General features: G+C 57.0%; 1 protein-coding gene across 2 annotated transcripts in view; it reads right to left on the bottom strand.

Moving 5' to 3' along the window:
* Positions 1 to 14637, bottom strand: part of Sdc3 (syndecan 3) — a 29443-nt gene extending 14806 nt beyond the window's left edge. The window contains exon 1 of one of the 2 annotated variants that reach the window (XM_028887600.1): positions 14382 to 14637. In XM_028887600.1, coding sequence (XP_028743433.1) covers positions 14382 to 14513 — 132 coding nt within the window. In that variant the 5' untranslated portion in view covers positions 14514 to 14637. The remainder of the gene's footprint in view (positions 1 to 14381) is intronic. The other variant, XM_037202983.1, reaches the window with a different exon arrangement.
* Positions 14638 to 16330: the final 1693 nt, after the last annotated feature.

Raw genomic sequence — 16330 nt, 5'->3', positions numbered from 1 at the left:
TCCAGGGTCCCCGTGGGCTCCGTCCCCAAAGGCCCTCAGCCCTGTGAGAACTCAGCGATTCTCATGGTCACCGGCTCCACCCGGGAGACCCACAGCCTCTCTGTAGGAATGTGGGTGGCGGCCAGACTCCGGGCAGAAGGATGGCCAGGGATGACAATGGCAGCATGGACACCTCAGTCCCTACCCCTTCCCACTCACACTCGCGGCTCCCCCTCCCTCCACTTCACCCCACCCCCACAGGGCAGCACTGAGGGCAGAAGGCGCCCCATGCCTGCCTAGCACATCCCAGCCAGCCAACTACAAAGGGAGTCAAGATGGCCGCTGCCCCCCTCCCCTGCTGTGGGCCGGGGAGGGGGGAGGGGGTGTCAGCAAGGCCTCCCTCTAGCACCTTCCCCGGGTCCCTGGTGCCCCCAAAATCTCTATCTCTACAGTAGCAGTGACACCCCCACCCCCAGCCTAGCCCAATAGAGAACAGGTCATTTCATTCCAAACATGCTTCTTTCTCCTCCTCCTGGATAAAGTGAAGAAAAACCTCAGGCTACAGAGCCCAAGTCAGGACCCTGCTAAGCCAGACCTTCCCCCAGCCTGCTGGAACTGGGCCCTCGAGAACTGGAGCCCCAGGGCAGTGTTCTGTATAAGAGGGGAACTGGAAGCAATTTACATTCCCACAATAGGAGACTGTTAAATAAGTTAGGGTACGTGGAATAGTATGTAGCTGTCAATAATTGTATTTTCACACACCCATGTTGCCTAACTAGGTCCCTAAAAGGCCTGAATGCATTCCAGGAGGTTTTTTTTTTTTTTTTTTTTTTTTAAACTTGTTTTGAAAGAATATTCCAGAATAAAGGAAAAGCTGTCCATTGACTAACAGGAGAGGGACAGCTGGGCTGCCAAAGTGACTGCTGGGTACTTCTGTCCCTCAATGGCCCTGGATGGACACCAACTCTGCCAGCCTGCCCTTCCAGACAAAACAAAGGAACTATGACCTCCCTGGGGCATCATAATGGAGGCTAGGCCGTGTTGGCAGTTAGTACCGTCACCATCAAGTTCTCGAAGGGAGGCTACTGAACAGTCATGGAGTTGGGCCAGCCTAGCAGAAGACATCCCCATTTTGTTTCAGAGAGGCCACAGAGGGAGGCCAGTGGATTGTCTAGATCTGTCCATGGTCGTCCCAGTGCTTTGCATCGGTTTGGAGAACTGTCCATGCTTGACCCTGTGCATGCTTCCTAAGTTCCCCCACCAAGAGAGGTCTGATTGGCAGAGCCCTCGGAGCCTACCTAGGACCACACTTGTCCCCGGCCACCTCCAGCCTGATTCCTGGGTGCCGTCCAGGTCACCCAAATAAACAGTAAACATATAAGATCCAAACCCCAGCACTGACTTTCTGTAGCTGTGAAACCCTGGGCAAAAAAGCCTATCTCTCTGAGCTGTGGTTTCTTTCCTTTGCTTATACAAGCTTAATAACATCATTGACCTCAAAGGGTCAGGGGACCCGACACCGAGGCCCCAGTAAGAGCCTCCCTTCTCGGCAAGCTGCCCACCTGACCCACAGTCTCCCTTCTGCAAACCCTGACCCAGGGCAGAAGGCCATGAGAAGCCCGGAGCCTGGGCACAGCAGGTGGCCCATGGGCAGGTCCCTCCCTCTCCCCTTGCTCTCAGGCTGTGGCTCTGCAGTCCCAGCTCCCCAGACAGACCGGCTCCTTCAGCTGAGCACCTACAAGTGCTAGGCCTTCTAAACAGCCCCTCAAGTCCCTTGCTCTTGCCCACCGTCATTCCGAACTTTGCACCTTGTCCACTGTGTCACCCCACAGACACCCGAGGGATGGCGGGACCACTGTGCTCAGGAGTCAGGCAACCAGCTGCTGAAGCCAGTGGGACATCAAAAAGCATGTTCCACTTTCAAAAAGCAGCTGGCAGTTCTTCAGAATGTGAAACGCAGAGTGTCTATAGGACCCAGTAATTCTATGTTTTTTTATTTTTAAGACAGAAAAGAGGGGCAGGCGAGAGGACTCAGCTTTATAAAGGCACCTGCTGGCAAGGCCAATGACCTGAGTTCGATCCCCGGAGCTCCCATGGTGGAAAGAGAGAACAGAATCCCACAAGCTGTCTTCTGACCTCCACCAAAAATAAGTAAATAAATTAAACACAGTAATGAACAGACATGCAGTACTGTCCAGAAGAGGCAAACGCTGAAGCCATTCTGACCGCCCTGTTGAGCCCTGCCTGGAAGCACAGGGCCACGCTGTGTGTGCACGGACGTCAGGTAGGAACATGACCTGTTACCAAAGGGACCATTACTGTGTCACCATTCTGATGTGCAGGTGACCCTTGCTCTGAGACCGCATCGCCTGCCGTGAGGCTACACAAAGCAGGATCCATCCGCACAGAAAGATATCACTCAGCCGAGAAAGCTACCGAGATGGCAGATGTGTGAGTGAACCTCGAAAACACGGTACGAGGGAACAAAGCCAGTTCCGCGACCCTCACGCGGTGCGGGGGGGGGGGGGGGGGCCCTGGAAGGAAGTGTCCAGCCTGGCCGCTCGCTGACTGCAAGGCCTGAGCAAGCCGGGCATGCGGGGAACCCTGACATGGGCACGAGGTCTCTCTTCAGCATGATAAAAATGTTCCGAAATAACCAAGCATGGTTATCTGCAGACCCCACACTTGGGAGGCTCAGGAGTTCAAGGTCATCTTTGGCTCACAGCAAGCTTGAGGCCAGCCGGGACTACCTGGAACCCTGTTTTTTGTTTTGTTTTTGTTTTTTGTTTTTTGTTTTGTTTTTTTGTTTCTAAACCCTAAACTAGGTGATGGTTGCAGCATTCTGATGCATACCACACAGCTCTGAATCACAGCAGCTTCTACCCCTCCCACGACTCCCAGAGGGTGCTCAGGACCTCAGGCAGACTGACCCAGGGGGTACCATATGGTTCCCCACGTGCCCTGCAGCCACACGGGGCCCAGTGGTCCTTCCATGTCTTACACCTGGCACCTCACAGGCATCTCCACTCCCGATGCTAGGGCCACCAGTAAGCATGGCAAAGGTCACCCGAACACCAGCCTGGTGCCACTGTGACCGTCCATCTGGTAACAGAAATGTTCCTAAGTGACTGGCGCGTGCACACACAGCATGAGCCCCATGCTTCCAGACGGGACTCAGCATGACAGCTCAGGATTTAACCGTGCCATTCAGAAAGAGGCACAATTTGAACTTCATGAACTGTTTCTCCCGCTTAGTATTGTGGAGCTGTGATTGAGTGGGCATAGACTAAGGCCATGGGTAAGGGAGACTGTCCATGGCAAAGGAGTTCTCATCTCGGTACAGCTACGTAGGGGCCGGCGGTGGTGGTGCACACCTTTAATCCCAGCCCTCAGGAGAGATCTCTGAGTTAGAGGCCAGCCTGGTCTACAGAAAAAGTTCCGGGGCTACATAGGGAAACCCTGCCTTGAAAAACCAAGAAAAACAAAAACAAAAAACAAAAGAAGAAAAGAGAAAAAAAAAAAAAAAAAAAAAAAAAAAAAGGCAGAAGTGTACAATTGAGGCTCTCAGAGGGAGGCAAGGACTTGGATAAGGTCACTTAGCAGAGTCTGGACTCAAATTCGGAATCTCCAGAGAACTCCCTTGCCTCGTCCTCACACTGCCCACCATGAGACCACGCTCAGCACAGCAGCCATTCAGCGATGACCTGGCCTGCTCAGTGGCGGCTACTACCCCATTCTACGGGTGACCAACAATGTCCTTATTCGCCTCCAGAGCCTCCAGCTCAGACCTCCCCTCCACCTAGACACGTCCGTCCCCATCCTAGCTGTAACCACGCTCAGGATGTCGTCCTGCGGGGCTTTCTGGGCCGGTTTCATCAGAGATGCTTCAGGACTGGAGGACCTCGGTGCTGAAGACTCTGAGTCAGGGACCACTGCAGACAGGCAGGTACTTAAGTGACAGGAGACGTCTCTCCTGGCCTCTCTCTACTAGCTGTCCCTTTCCTGGGGACACACAGCTCTTCTCTTCACGCCCACCCTGTCGGCACCCAGAATTTATTTATGAGTAGCAGATAGAACCGGCTCTCTGAGGGGCCCAAAGTTAGCTTTTTGGTGGATGAGGGTGACGTGTCCCTGGGGGTTGGGTAGGAGACAGAGCTCCCAGTGTCCCCTCTGCCCTTGCCTTAATCTCCCTAAGGAGGCCAGATGACCAGCTGCCCCTGGCCAGAGCTCTGGACCCTGGGATTAAGGTCTGGATTAGGGACAGGCCTGTTGCCGTGGGCGCAGCTCCAGCACTGGGCCTGCACAGCCGCTCGTGTGGAGGAAGGAGTCCATGCACGGCCATATGCGTCCTCACACATGTGCATGCATCGGCACATGTGCATGTGTGAGTGCGTGTGGAGGCCTAAAGTTGGTTGCGGGGATCTCCCTTGCTCTCCCGCTGAGCCCGGAGCTCCGTCTCTGGGAGCATGTCCAGCCTCTTGGGTGCTGGGATGATAGGTGGGCCACCACACTCACCCAGCTTCTACCTGGATCAGAGATTCGAACTCATCTTCACATTCGCACAGCAAGAGCTTCCACTAGGGAGCTATCTCCCCGGCCTCTGTGTGAGCATCTGACCCTCACAAGGCAGGCGCAGACTCTTCCCAACCTCCTCCACCAAAATCCATCTGCAGCCACCGGGCTGAGGGTGAACCTCAGCAGCTAGGCAGCGGGGAGGCAGTCTCTGGGGACTCTTGATCTCCCCAGCATAAACAACAGTCCACCTCTGTTACTCTGGGCTCCTAAGCATCAGCTCAGACACCTGAAAATACCCACATACACCCGCATGCGCATGACCTATGTCACTCCCCAAGTCCTGACCGAAACACGGGGGGTAACAGCACATGAGAAAGGGTCACCAGGTGCCACCATAGCCTCCAGGCCAGGGCTAAAATCGCCCCCCCCCCCCATGTGAGAACAAGATTCCATAAGCTTCCCGGCTCCTAGAGAGTACAGGATCTTGACAGACAGACCAGTGCCAAGTGTCCTCAAGGCAGCTTGGACCTCAAACTCCACTTGGCGGTGGGGGCGTCAAAGGGAGAGATGCGCTCTTGACCAGGAGGAGGTGAGGACTCCCGAAGGGATGCCCATCCCAGCTCTAGCCAGACCCTGCCCCTCCAAGAAATAAGACCTCAAGTCCCCACTGAATCACAGCCAGGGAGACAGGGCCAGCCTCAGAGTAAGAGAGAGGGGGGTGGAAAGGGGGAAGGAAGAGAGAGGACAGAAGAGCAGAGGAGGGCGAAGGGGAGCAGAGGGGACACCTACAGGTAACCCAGCCCCCTGGGCCTACCACCTTCAGGAAAGATGGCATCAAAGCGCCCCACACACACCTCCACCGCTTGTGGCTCCTAAACTCAAGCGCCCTGGCTCCAGCTCCCCAGCTGCACTTCCCCTCCCCTTTCCTCCCCAGCTTGGGGGTCATACAGGGGAGGGCCGGGGAGAAAAGACAAGGTGTTACAGTGAGAAGAACCAGAAATAAATCGAAATGGGGAAGTGTGAAAATGGGGAAAAAGAAACAATACAGCAATGTCAGACCCTGAAAATGAAAGAAAGGAGATGGGTGAGCTGGGCAGGGAGATGATGTAATGGGGGGGGGGGAGTGTGGTAGCAGCTGCAACAGTGTATCCAAGACAGGGCTCCCCGGAGGGGAGGTAACAATGTAACCCTGTGGGGAGCCAGACAAGATGAAGCAATCTAACAGGATGGGGGCCTGGCAAAGAATCTCAATGTTCAGAAGAGCAGACAGCGCCTGGGAATCCAGAAGAGGAAGGACAGATCAGGGCGCCCCCTCGGTGTTTGGCAGCTAGGGAGAAGGGCCATCTTGGCTGGGCTCTGAAGCATGAGTAGAAGCTCACTGGAGAAGAGACAGGGGATGTACACAGGTGTGGAAAAGTCAGACCATGGGCTGCTGGGGGGGTCTTGGGTGGGGCAGCACCCTGGGCTGAGGAACCGGCCTGAACCAGCGCACTGAGGAATGATGGGAAAGGATGTGGCATAGATATGGGACGGGAGAGCAGCTGGTGCAGCCTGGGAGGCGTCTTGAGAGAAACAAGTGGAACTAAGCCTAAAATAGAGACAGGTAAAAGACAAGAACCTGGTGTAGGGGCTGGCGCCCAGCCTGGACTCCAGAAGGTTCTCAATCTCAGCTCAGTCATCAACTTGCTGTTACTCTGGGTCCTCTGCCACCACCAGCCCCCTCCCCACAAGCCTGGGTTGGCTTCAGCGGGGACAATAATGACGGAGAACTGTCCTCATCGAAGCCAGGGAGCCCCCGGCCTGGCTCAGCATCCAGCAGCCGTACAAGTGCAGGGAGCCGGCAAGACCTTGGCCTCAGTCTTCCTGGAGCAACACACCCGAGACTGCTCTGTTGCAGACATCTCTGCACTAGCTAGGACGCTAGCACTGGTCTAGCACCAGACTGCACGTGTTCAAATCCCAGCTCAGCTCTAAGCAGCTCTGGGACTTTGCCCAAATTACTTCATCATCTGTGTTTACATTTATAAAATCAAGATGACACCAGTGTCTTTCTCACAGGGCTGAGTGAGTTTTGACGCGTGAAGTTCGGGTCTCCAGCTCCATCTTACAGGCCACACCCTCTGCCTGTAGGACAGAGCACAAAGGTCTCCTTTCACTGACAGCCCACCTTATGAGCCAATATGGAGTGCCAGTGCCCAGGCTTCTGCTTTGGGGCCTGGGCTGGGTGGTGTGGGGCCAACTATTTAACCCCAGCATGGGCTGAGGCCCAGGCCCAGGGACTTGGAAGTGGCCAGTTAGTAAGGCCACACACACACTTAGCGAGGACAGGGACAGAGAGAAGCCCCCCAATCCCAAAGAGAGGCGTGCTCCTCGCCCACACACGGTGCTCCTCGCCCACACACGGGGGGTGCTCCTCCTCCCACCAGCTGCCCCACTCTCCACAGCTCGGTCTCCCGACAGAGACCACCACAGCCCTCCCTGCTTCTGAGGCTTTGTCCACTTTGGCCCCTCTGCCAGCCTTCAAGGCCCGGAACCGAGGACACTTCCTTCACAAGCCAGCCCTCAGCCTCCAGAGTCAAACCGCCAGCTCCCGTCCACGACTCCTTCCTCCTCCGTATCGGTGCTCCCTCAGGTCAGGAGGCAGACACGGAGGGGACACAGGTCAGACGGGGACTGTGGACACTGGAAGGTTCCAGCAGGTGAGGATAAGGACCGAGACTAGACTCCCCGCCCAGGGTTCCTCCTCTATATTAGAAACCTGACTCGGTGCCCAGTCCCTGGGTGGCCTGGATGTGAGTGATCACGCTCCCAGGGGCAGGCAGAGAGGTGGCGCTCAGCGTGACTTGAAAGGAAAGGGACTCTTCCACCCACACCCAAGCGGAACAGGGCACGTGAAAGGTGTGGGACACTCGAGGTCAACTGTGAGGACTGGCAGGCCCCGATCACCCCATCCAATGGCCCCATTTCACAGATGGTTCCTTTTCCCTGTGTGAGCTGCTGGAGGACTCGCCTCGGAGCCCGGTCAATCTTAGAGGAAGTTGACACTAAAAATAAAACCTACCATCCTTGTGACTAGTGACTGCTTCCCCAAGCCTACGGAGCCAGGAGACACCAGTCCTGCTCCATAGAAAAGGAGGCCCTTCCAGGGGCAGGGGCTGGACTTGTTCTGAGTGCCTGGACAGAAGCGGGCTCTGGTCCCCATCCCCACAAGCTCCACACCCTCCCATAGCTACCCACAGCCCCCAGCAAGGTCCCTGCACGCAGTGGGTGCCCCGCGAAGACTGCTCACCCACCAGGCAGTCAGTCCATTCTCAGCATCCAGGCGCCATGCCCAAACCCTCACCACTGTGTGCTCTGCTTGGTGGCCCGGGGCCCCAGGCCAGCACCTGGAAGAATGCAGAGGACAGTGTCCACCTTGGCAAGCGGTGCTGCCCAGGCCTCAGGGTTCCAAGTGTAAGACAGGGTGACATGGCCAGGCCGTCCTGAGGACCCAGAGGTGCCTCATGTCGAGCAGAACCCTGTATGTTCTGACCACCGTCCCTGCAACTGCCATTGCCTACTCTCTGCCTCCACCACTCCGGCAGGGGGCACCTTGAAGGCAGGAAGTGGGTGGGATTCAGAAGCAAGCACTATACCCCAGGTGAGGCAGTGACGAGCCAGGAGAAGAGGGTAGATGGACACACACACCTGCCACACCCTGGAGTAGTGTGCCAGGCATGGGCTCCACCAGGGACCCAGAGGCCAACAGCTCTCCCTCCTTCCAGGATTGCTCAGCTGTCCCTCAGGCCTGAAGCGGGAGGGAAGCCCCCACCTATTCTGGTGCTGGCCACGGGCGATCGAACTGGTGGTAATCAGTCAGCTGCAATTAGATTTACTGATGCCACTGGTATCTACATGACTCTTCCAGCCTGGCTAGGAGCTGAAGTGAGGATGGGGAGGGGGTACCAGGCAAGAAAAGTGTACAGGATGCTCCAGAGAAGCTCAGGCACATCCCCCTTGAAGGTAAGATGACAAGATCAGCCCCTCAGGGCAGCGCCCCAGGGCAGGGGTAGGGCAGCTGAGCACAGACTCCACCTCCTTCTGGTAGAGTGAGCTCTGCTGGGTATCTTCTCATCCCAGAGTCTTGTAAACAAGGCGATGATACCAGTCTCCCAGAGAGGCTGGAAGGCTCAGTGAGCCACCCAGGACGGCAGAAGGAAGCATCATATTTGGGCAAAGCCCAGACCATCCACTGTGAGGCACTGGCTAAGGGTGACCATCTCTGCAGGACCCTCCCACTCCGAGGTCCCTTTCTATTAGCCATTAGTCATTAGCCAACATTCACCAAGCTTGGGGGACCAACAGAATACAACCGAGTGCTCTGGGCTAAAGGACCGTGGGGGTGTGTGGGGGCCATGGCTGCTCAGATTCCACAAACACGGCCCTGCCCAGGGCTTTGCACACACAACCTGTCTTCCAGGAGTCCCAGGGCCACGGGGCCTGAGCAGTAGACAGGTCTACCTGCCTCTATCCTGCACCACAGGGGACAGAATTCCCAGAAACTCAGTGCCACAGAGGCTAGAAAATACTCTGTCTAAGCTGGCCTAAATCCAGCCCACGGCAATCGGGAGTCCCAACCCAAATTCTCCTGCTCAGGGCCCAGGGCTCTGCTTCAGGCCATTCAAAGCTGGCTCCCACACTCCGCAAGGGAATTCTGGCCCTGTTTCCAGACAGCAGTTCCTTCATCAGACCAAGAGGGCAAGAAAAAAAAAAAAAGAAAGAAAAGGCCCGGGCAGTTAAAAGCAAGAAGCTAATCTAATCTTCCCAAGAGCGGCCACCCCCTGCTCACTCCATCACTCCATCACTCCATCACTCCATTAACTCCACATCCTAACTCAGAGAAGTCGGGCGAAGGTACCCAGGTTACACAGCACGAAACTGGAACCAGCAGGATTTCAATCCTCACCAGTTGGCTTGGAGGTCTCTGCTCTTCTGTCTCAAGTTCACTTTCGGATTCGGTGGCCCCAAAACAAAGGACCAAGGTCTTGGTGGGAAGCCAAGCCTCTGACAGCTCCAGCAGTGAGAGTTAGGGAAAAAACTCCTCCACCTGGTCGGAAAGGCCTGCGTGGTGGCCCCGGCCTGCGACCCTCAGAAGCCAGGTGCTAGTTCATTTGTCAGGGTCCCCCCACCCCCTATGCTACAGCTGCCCCCCCCCAGCCATGGCGGCTCAGACTCTCCCCTGTAATCACCGCTTCCTGTGTGGCGCCTCAGACCAGGCCTGGGAGTGGGGGAGGGGACGGGCCACCCCTCTGGCTAGGGGCCTGCTCTGGAGTGAGGGGCCGGAAGTCAAGGCTGCCCAGGCTCCCGGAATCTTGGAAGGCTGGGAGCCAAGACAAGTGGAGGAGGGCAGTCAATAAAGCTAATGTTCCCAGGACATTTTGTGGGACAGAGATCTGAAGGGTCCAGGTGGTCACCAGCCCAGGCCTTTCTCTGGTTGGTGTGGGAGCCCAGCAGGGGTGGTGGAGACAAGGGGCCAGGCCCCCAGGCAGTACCCAGCTTGGTCACCCTGCCCCCCAGACGCAAAATCACAGGGCTGCCCGAAGCTGGTCTGGAGCCCAGAGCCACAACCTCATGGTCCTGGCCAGACTTGGCGGTGACAATGTCACCACAGGCCCGCCCCATGCAGCCCCCTGGCGCCTCCCAGTCCACCAGCCATGCCTTAGACAGGGCAGGTCTCTGCCCACCTCACCAACTGCTCCCTGCCACACAGGCGCAGAGTCCCTGGGCCAGCCGCATTCTCTCTGTTTCTATGCTTAGTTCGCTCTGCAGAGTGGCTTTGAGCACCCCGGAAGCTCCAGGCTTGACAAGAAGGGACTTGTGACCCCTCTCCTCTTGTCCTGGACCCTGTGAGTCACTCACACGGTCGGTCGGAGAGCTGGTGCCCTGAAGGGTAGGCTGAGGCCTGGATCTGGGCTCTGAATGGCTTTCTAGGGATGGGAGGTGGGGGAGGGACGCAAAGGCGGGTCTGGTCACCTGGGCAGAGCCACGCACACGGCCCAGGCTTCAGGTGTTCTCAAGGGATATGGTCTTTAGACCCCTGTCACCCAGGATTCCAAGTGCTTCCTGCCCTGTGTTCACCACACAACCCAGCACAAGCCCCTCAAGTTGTACACATCTTTTCAACATCCCCCTTTTTTTTTTTTACAACATTCCCCCAGCCTGTCCCCAACAACCCTTAGAATCGGCCCTTTGCAGGTGACAGGGACCTGTGAATTGGTAGAGGAAGAGCCCTAGTCAGGTTCCTTTCCCACTGGCAACCCCCAAAACTACAAGAGAATTAAACAGGAGAAGGGATGGCAACTCCGTAAGATTGGGCATCTACCAAATGGTAGCCAAGGGGGAATAATGTGGCCCTTGCCTATCATCCCAACCATCAGGAAGCTGGGACAGGGAAGTCACGAGTTCAAGTCTAGCCTGGGCTATAGCATGAGATTTGGCCTCAAAAATTATTTTAATAAATACATAACTGGGGAAGGATAAGGAGACCCTAGAGGGGTAAGGTAAAGTACCTAAGTTCACGTAGCATGAGGGCATAGATTAAGACTGATGCCCAGGGCTGAGAGCCAGCCTGGCCTCAGCTCAAAACAGCTAGTCCCTGGCAATGTGGCCACCAAGCCACCAAGTGTCTCTGTGGCTCATGTCCTCGTCTGTAAAAGAAGGATTCTGGGTATTCCTAAGACTGTCCTGAGCACACCCTACGCCCAACCACACAGAGCACTGGGGGCAGGGTGTCGGAGCTGTGCCCAGCATTCAGCCTGCAACTGTGGCACTCACATCAGCCAGGCCCCCAGCTGGCCCAGAGGGCTCTAAGTAGCAGCCCCCTCCCCGGGCAGCGTTGGGGGGAGCCTTCCTTTCCCTGAAGGAAGCTGGTGGTCCCGCCCACTCACGCCATCCACAGCTGTCCAGCTTTAGGAGGCTGATTCTGCTCCCAGGGAGCAGCAGGCTTCAGGTCAACAGCCCTGAAAATGCGACCATTTCTATAGGTGATGGGTGACAGCGTGGACGGTTAGAGAGGCTGCTGTTGTGAACACTGTCAGCTTAGCTCGGAAGGCCTCTTCCTCCAGGAAGCCTCCAAGGCTCCCTCCATGTAAGTGCCATCTCCACTGAAGGACAGTGAACTCCAGCTCCTTGAGGGGCCCGAGCCTGACACTGTCTAGTGAATGGAGAAGGTCTTGAGATGGATGAGAACCTTGCCCAGATCACGCAGCAGGTCATCTGCCCCCGGCGCCCCGCAGCCCAGGAAGTCATCAGGACTCTGGATTATGGTGCCTCTGAATTCCTTTGCTCACTCTGGTTCCTGACCTGGAACGGCCCAAGAGTCCCCAGCCTTTCATTTCTATTAAGAGGGCAACAGTTCACCAGAGCAGACTGGGAGGGCAAGAGGAAAGGGTTCTTGGATGTTGGGGACACCTCACTTTCCCAAACACACAACAGCAACTCTGAAAAAGAACAGGGCACGGTGACTCTCATCTGTAACCCAGCACTTAGGAGGCAGAAGTAGGAGGGTCGGGAGTTCAAGACCATCCTTACCTATGTAGAAAGTGAGGCCAGTCTGAGCTACATGAGACCCCAGCTCAAAAAAAAAAAAAAAAAAAAAAAAAAATTCACATACATCAAGCACTATGTGGAAGCTTTTGCCTTTTGTTCTGTGTTACGGAGTGGAAACTGAGGCACGGGACAGTTAAGTCACTTCCACAAAGTCACACAGCCACAAATCCGTAAAAATCCACCCCTGAGAACATCAATGGTCCCTCCCAGACCTGGACTTTAAAACAACATTCTCCAAAGGCAATAATTTCTGGTGTCCCTGCGCTCCACGACATTCTGAGAGTCACTTAGGCAGAGCAGCTGAGGTGGCCTGAAGTCCTCAGAGCCCGAGACAACCAGTCTCTCAAGAATGAAGCCCCAGGTCAGGACACACCCCCAGTTTGCCAGCCTCAACCTGGTGAAACCAGCTCTCTCCTCCCTAGAGTCCCATCCCCCACGCCCCATGCCCTCCCAGACTGGCAAAAAGACCCAGGGTCATCCTGTTCCTCCCTACTGAGCCCGCCACTGCCCTGCCCGTCCCTTGCCATCCTCAGAGGCTCCCACCAGAGGCCATTTCTGGAACCACCAGCTGGGCTTCTGGTCTAACCCCAGTCCATTTGTCTGAGAGCACACCTCTCTCTCCGCTGTGGCATCCCCACAACCCAGCACCACCTTTAACCCTTAGCTTCCCAGGTCAGGTCGCAGAGTAAAGAGCCCTTTTCTCAACCGTCTCTGGAAGGACAACAGGCCCACAGAGAGGGTCACATCTCTGAGTCACACCCCTACTGCAGTCCTGCTCTCACTCAGCCAGGCCCGCCACCTAGGGATGTCAGTCAGCACCCATCTGCTCCACCCTAACCCCACTTTGCCCTCACGCCTGCCTGGTGGAGGCCCTACTATGTGCTGGGTCCTCACAATCTCCCTAGATCCTTCCCCTACTGGCCGAGTCTATACAGCCTTTTCCCTTCTAGGGACAGTCGCCTCCCTGGAGCTATTTGTCCTCAGCCCTTTGCAACGTACACTACAATGCCCTCAAAGGTGCCTCTGTGTCCACTCTTCCTCCCTCCGGGAAGGGCGCCCTTTGCAGAGGGGAACCTGAGGCTCAGAGGAGTGGCCAGCTGGCTCGAGACCTCACCATGAATGGGTGGTGGTCACTGGACTTTGAAACCGGGTCTTTGATGTCAAGGGTGATTTTCTATAATGCTGCTGAGAAGCAGTTCCAACTGCCAGAGTGGGTAGTGCCTCCATTCTCTCAGGTACCTCTCCCCTCACCCCTACCAGGAAAAAAAAAAAAAAAAAAGACAAGGCATGGACCACGGGCACTATCCTGGGGTCCCCCTCCCCAAAGCTGAAAGCTTGAGGAACCTGTGGTCTTCAAAGCAGCCCTGGGCCCTTCCTGCCTCCCGACAGCCTGGCCACTGTGCTTAGGAGAGAAGGGGCGTGCCGGCCAGTCTGGGCTCTGGTGGTCATCTGAGAGGGTGGGGACATTGCTCCTGGAGTCAGCCATGGGGGTCGGACCTAGAAGTCCCCTGCTCACTCAGCCCACAGCTAGACACCTGTCAACTCAGAACTCACTTGGGACCTGGGTCCCTCAGAGCAGGGACGTGACTCATCCCCTGCAGGACCCTCTTGCCCCAGCTCCCCTAGAGAAGCCAGGACCAAGTTCAACCCCATAGCTACTTCAGTCTCTCAAAGGGACAGTCAGGGGTCACCCGGTACACACTTCTGCCAGCCTGCGCACACACATGTATGTCTCTCTCGGGGTGGGGACTTCGGGGGCCCACCATCACCGCACACCTGCACACACATGCGTGTGCTTTCACACACTCCCATGGGTCAAAGCACACACCCCTCACCCGACAGGCACAGAGCCATGGCCGTGGTGGCACACAGCGTGCACAATGGGTCACCCTCGTGTGAAGCGGGGTGCCGATGCCATCCACCCATATGGACAGAGCCTTCCCGTGCCCACACCCACAGGTGCCCACGCACTCTTCTCAGAGGCGGACGGACACACACACACACACACACACACACACACACACACACACACGGTCACCCTCATTCACCCCCGCGGGTCACCTTCATCGACTGACCTCCCTCCTCCTCCTCCCCCTCGGAAGCCCCCAAGGCCCTGCAGGCGGCTTGGGGTGGGGTGGGGGTGGGGAGGAGGCAACCTGGCGGATACCGGACGCTCACGATTCCCGGCGGGGAGGGGACCCCGCGAGAGCGGGACACACCCAGCGTGGCGCGCGTGGCGAGGGGACAAGCAGGGACACGCGGGGGACAGGCGGGGGACCCTCCTGGGGCCCATCACTTACCCCTGCGGCGCGGCCGGCCAGCAGCAGCAGCAGCAGCGGTGGCAGCAGCAGCCCGCGGGCCCCGGGCGCGTGGGTGGCGGTGTCCACGCGCGGCCCGTGTGCGGCCCCGCGGCGCGGCGGCCCCGGCTTCATGGCGGCCTTTGTTCGCGGCGCGGGCTGCGCGGGACCTGCGCTCGGCTCCTCGGCCGCCGGCTCCGCCTCGCTCGCTCGCTCGCTCGCGGCTCCGCGCCTACAGCGGCCGCGCCCGCAGGAAGCGTCGCCGCCGCCGCCGCCGCCGCCGCCGCCACCGCCGCCGCCCCCGCGCGGGCGGGGCGAGCAGGAGGGCGGGGCCGCGGCGACAGCAGCACGCGACACCGCACCCCCCACCCCGCCCCCGGCCTCAGTTTCCCCGGGCGCGGTGGGGCCGAGAGGCGTTGACGTCTGCTTCCCCCCAACTGTGGACCCGCGGAGCACGCGCTGGGCGGACGAACCTGCTCCTCCAGACAACACCCGGGGTTCCTCTACCTCCCGCAGGGTGGTGTCAGAGGACGGCCCGACTCCAGCCTGGAGTCCCCCTGGTCCTCCTGACCTTCTCCTTTGCCTGTCTCTGTCTGAGAGACACTGACTACAGCCCTTGGCACCCCGAGTCCAGGGAGCAGGGGCTTGGGGTAACTACACTCAGGCGTGGGGAGCACCAGCACGCGTCTGACTCCGCTGAAGTCACCAGTGTCTCCCATTCACAGGGACTCAGTTGCACCAAGGAGCCTCCGGGGAACGAGTAAGGGTAGGCATTGGTTAGGTGGCACATGAACCGGCCAGGACCCCCTTGAGGTCCATGCAATCAGCATTATCCCTTTGATGGGCACGGGTCCTTGTCTTTCACGGGACCTAGGAGAGAAATCCAGCGTGTGAAGCTCAGCACCATATAAGGCAGGGTGTGCGATGGGTTCCCCCAAGGGAGTGAGAAGCTGGGGTGTCACAGGTATGCAAGGTCTGGCTAGCTGCCCTCAGCAGAAATCCTGAGCGGAGGGAGGGGGCCGTCTACTCCGTGGTTTATAGATCTAGGAGAGAGCAAAGCCTGGGTAGTGAATGCCAGCAACCCCAGCACTTAGGAGGCTGAGGCAGAGGGATCTCAAGTTCGAGGCCAGCCTGGGCTACATACAAAAATAAGGGGGGGAGGTGCTGGAGAGATGGGTCAGCAGTCAAGAGTGCCTATTACTCAGAGATGTAAGTTCAGTTCCCACACCCAAATGGGGCAGGTCACAAACTGCCTACAACTCCAGCCTCCAAGGACACCTGCACTCCTGGACACAGGTGCATGCATGCACACAAATCATCAAAATAAAACTTTAAAAAATAATAAAAATAAGCCGGGCAGTGGTGGTGCATACCTTTATCCCACCCTCGGGAGGCAGAGGCAGGTGGATCTCTGTGAGCTCGAGGCCAGCCTGGTCTACAGAGAGAGTTCCAGGACAGCTAGATCTGTTACACAGAGAAACCCTGTCTCTCTCTCTCTCTCTCTCTCACACACACACACACAAAAAAAGCAATAAAATGATGATGATAATAATAAATATTAACACATTTTTAGAAGATGGGGTTTTATGTAGCCCAGGCTGACCTTGAACTTGCTATGTAGCTGAGGATGACCTTGAACGTCTGACCCTGCTGCCTTTGTCACCTCCTGTTTACGTGTGCTTTGTGCAGATGGGGTACACACTTCATCAACTGGGCTCCGTCCCCAGCACCTCAAAAACATTTTTAAATCAATCCCAATCCTAAATATTTGGGCATTTGGAGGCATGACGCCTTGGAGAGGAGGACAGGAAAAGAGTGCCATGCCAAGGAATCAGGAGCTGGGAGCTGAGGGACTCTGGCTCTGGGCTAAGCAGGTGCTTGGGTTCAAATCCTGGTTCTGATGATCATGAGCTGTGGTACTTGTGTGTGCAATCTCACCTCTCTGAGCCTGT

The sequence above is a fragment of the Peromyscus leucopus genome, chromosome 2 (assembly GCF_004664715.2).
Source record: "Peromyscus leucopus breed LL Stock chromosome 2, UCI_PerLeu_2.1, whole genome shotgun sequence".
NCBI lineage: Eukaryota > Metazoa > Chordata > Mammalia > Rodentia > Cricetidae > Peromyscus > Peromyscus leucopus.
Note: the sequence above shows the minus strand (reverse complement) of the source record. Positions and strands in the feature narration are given on the sequence as shown.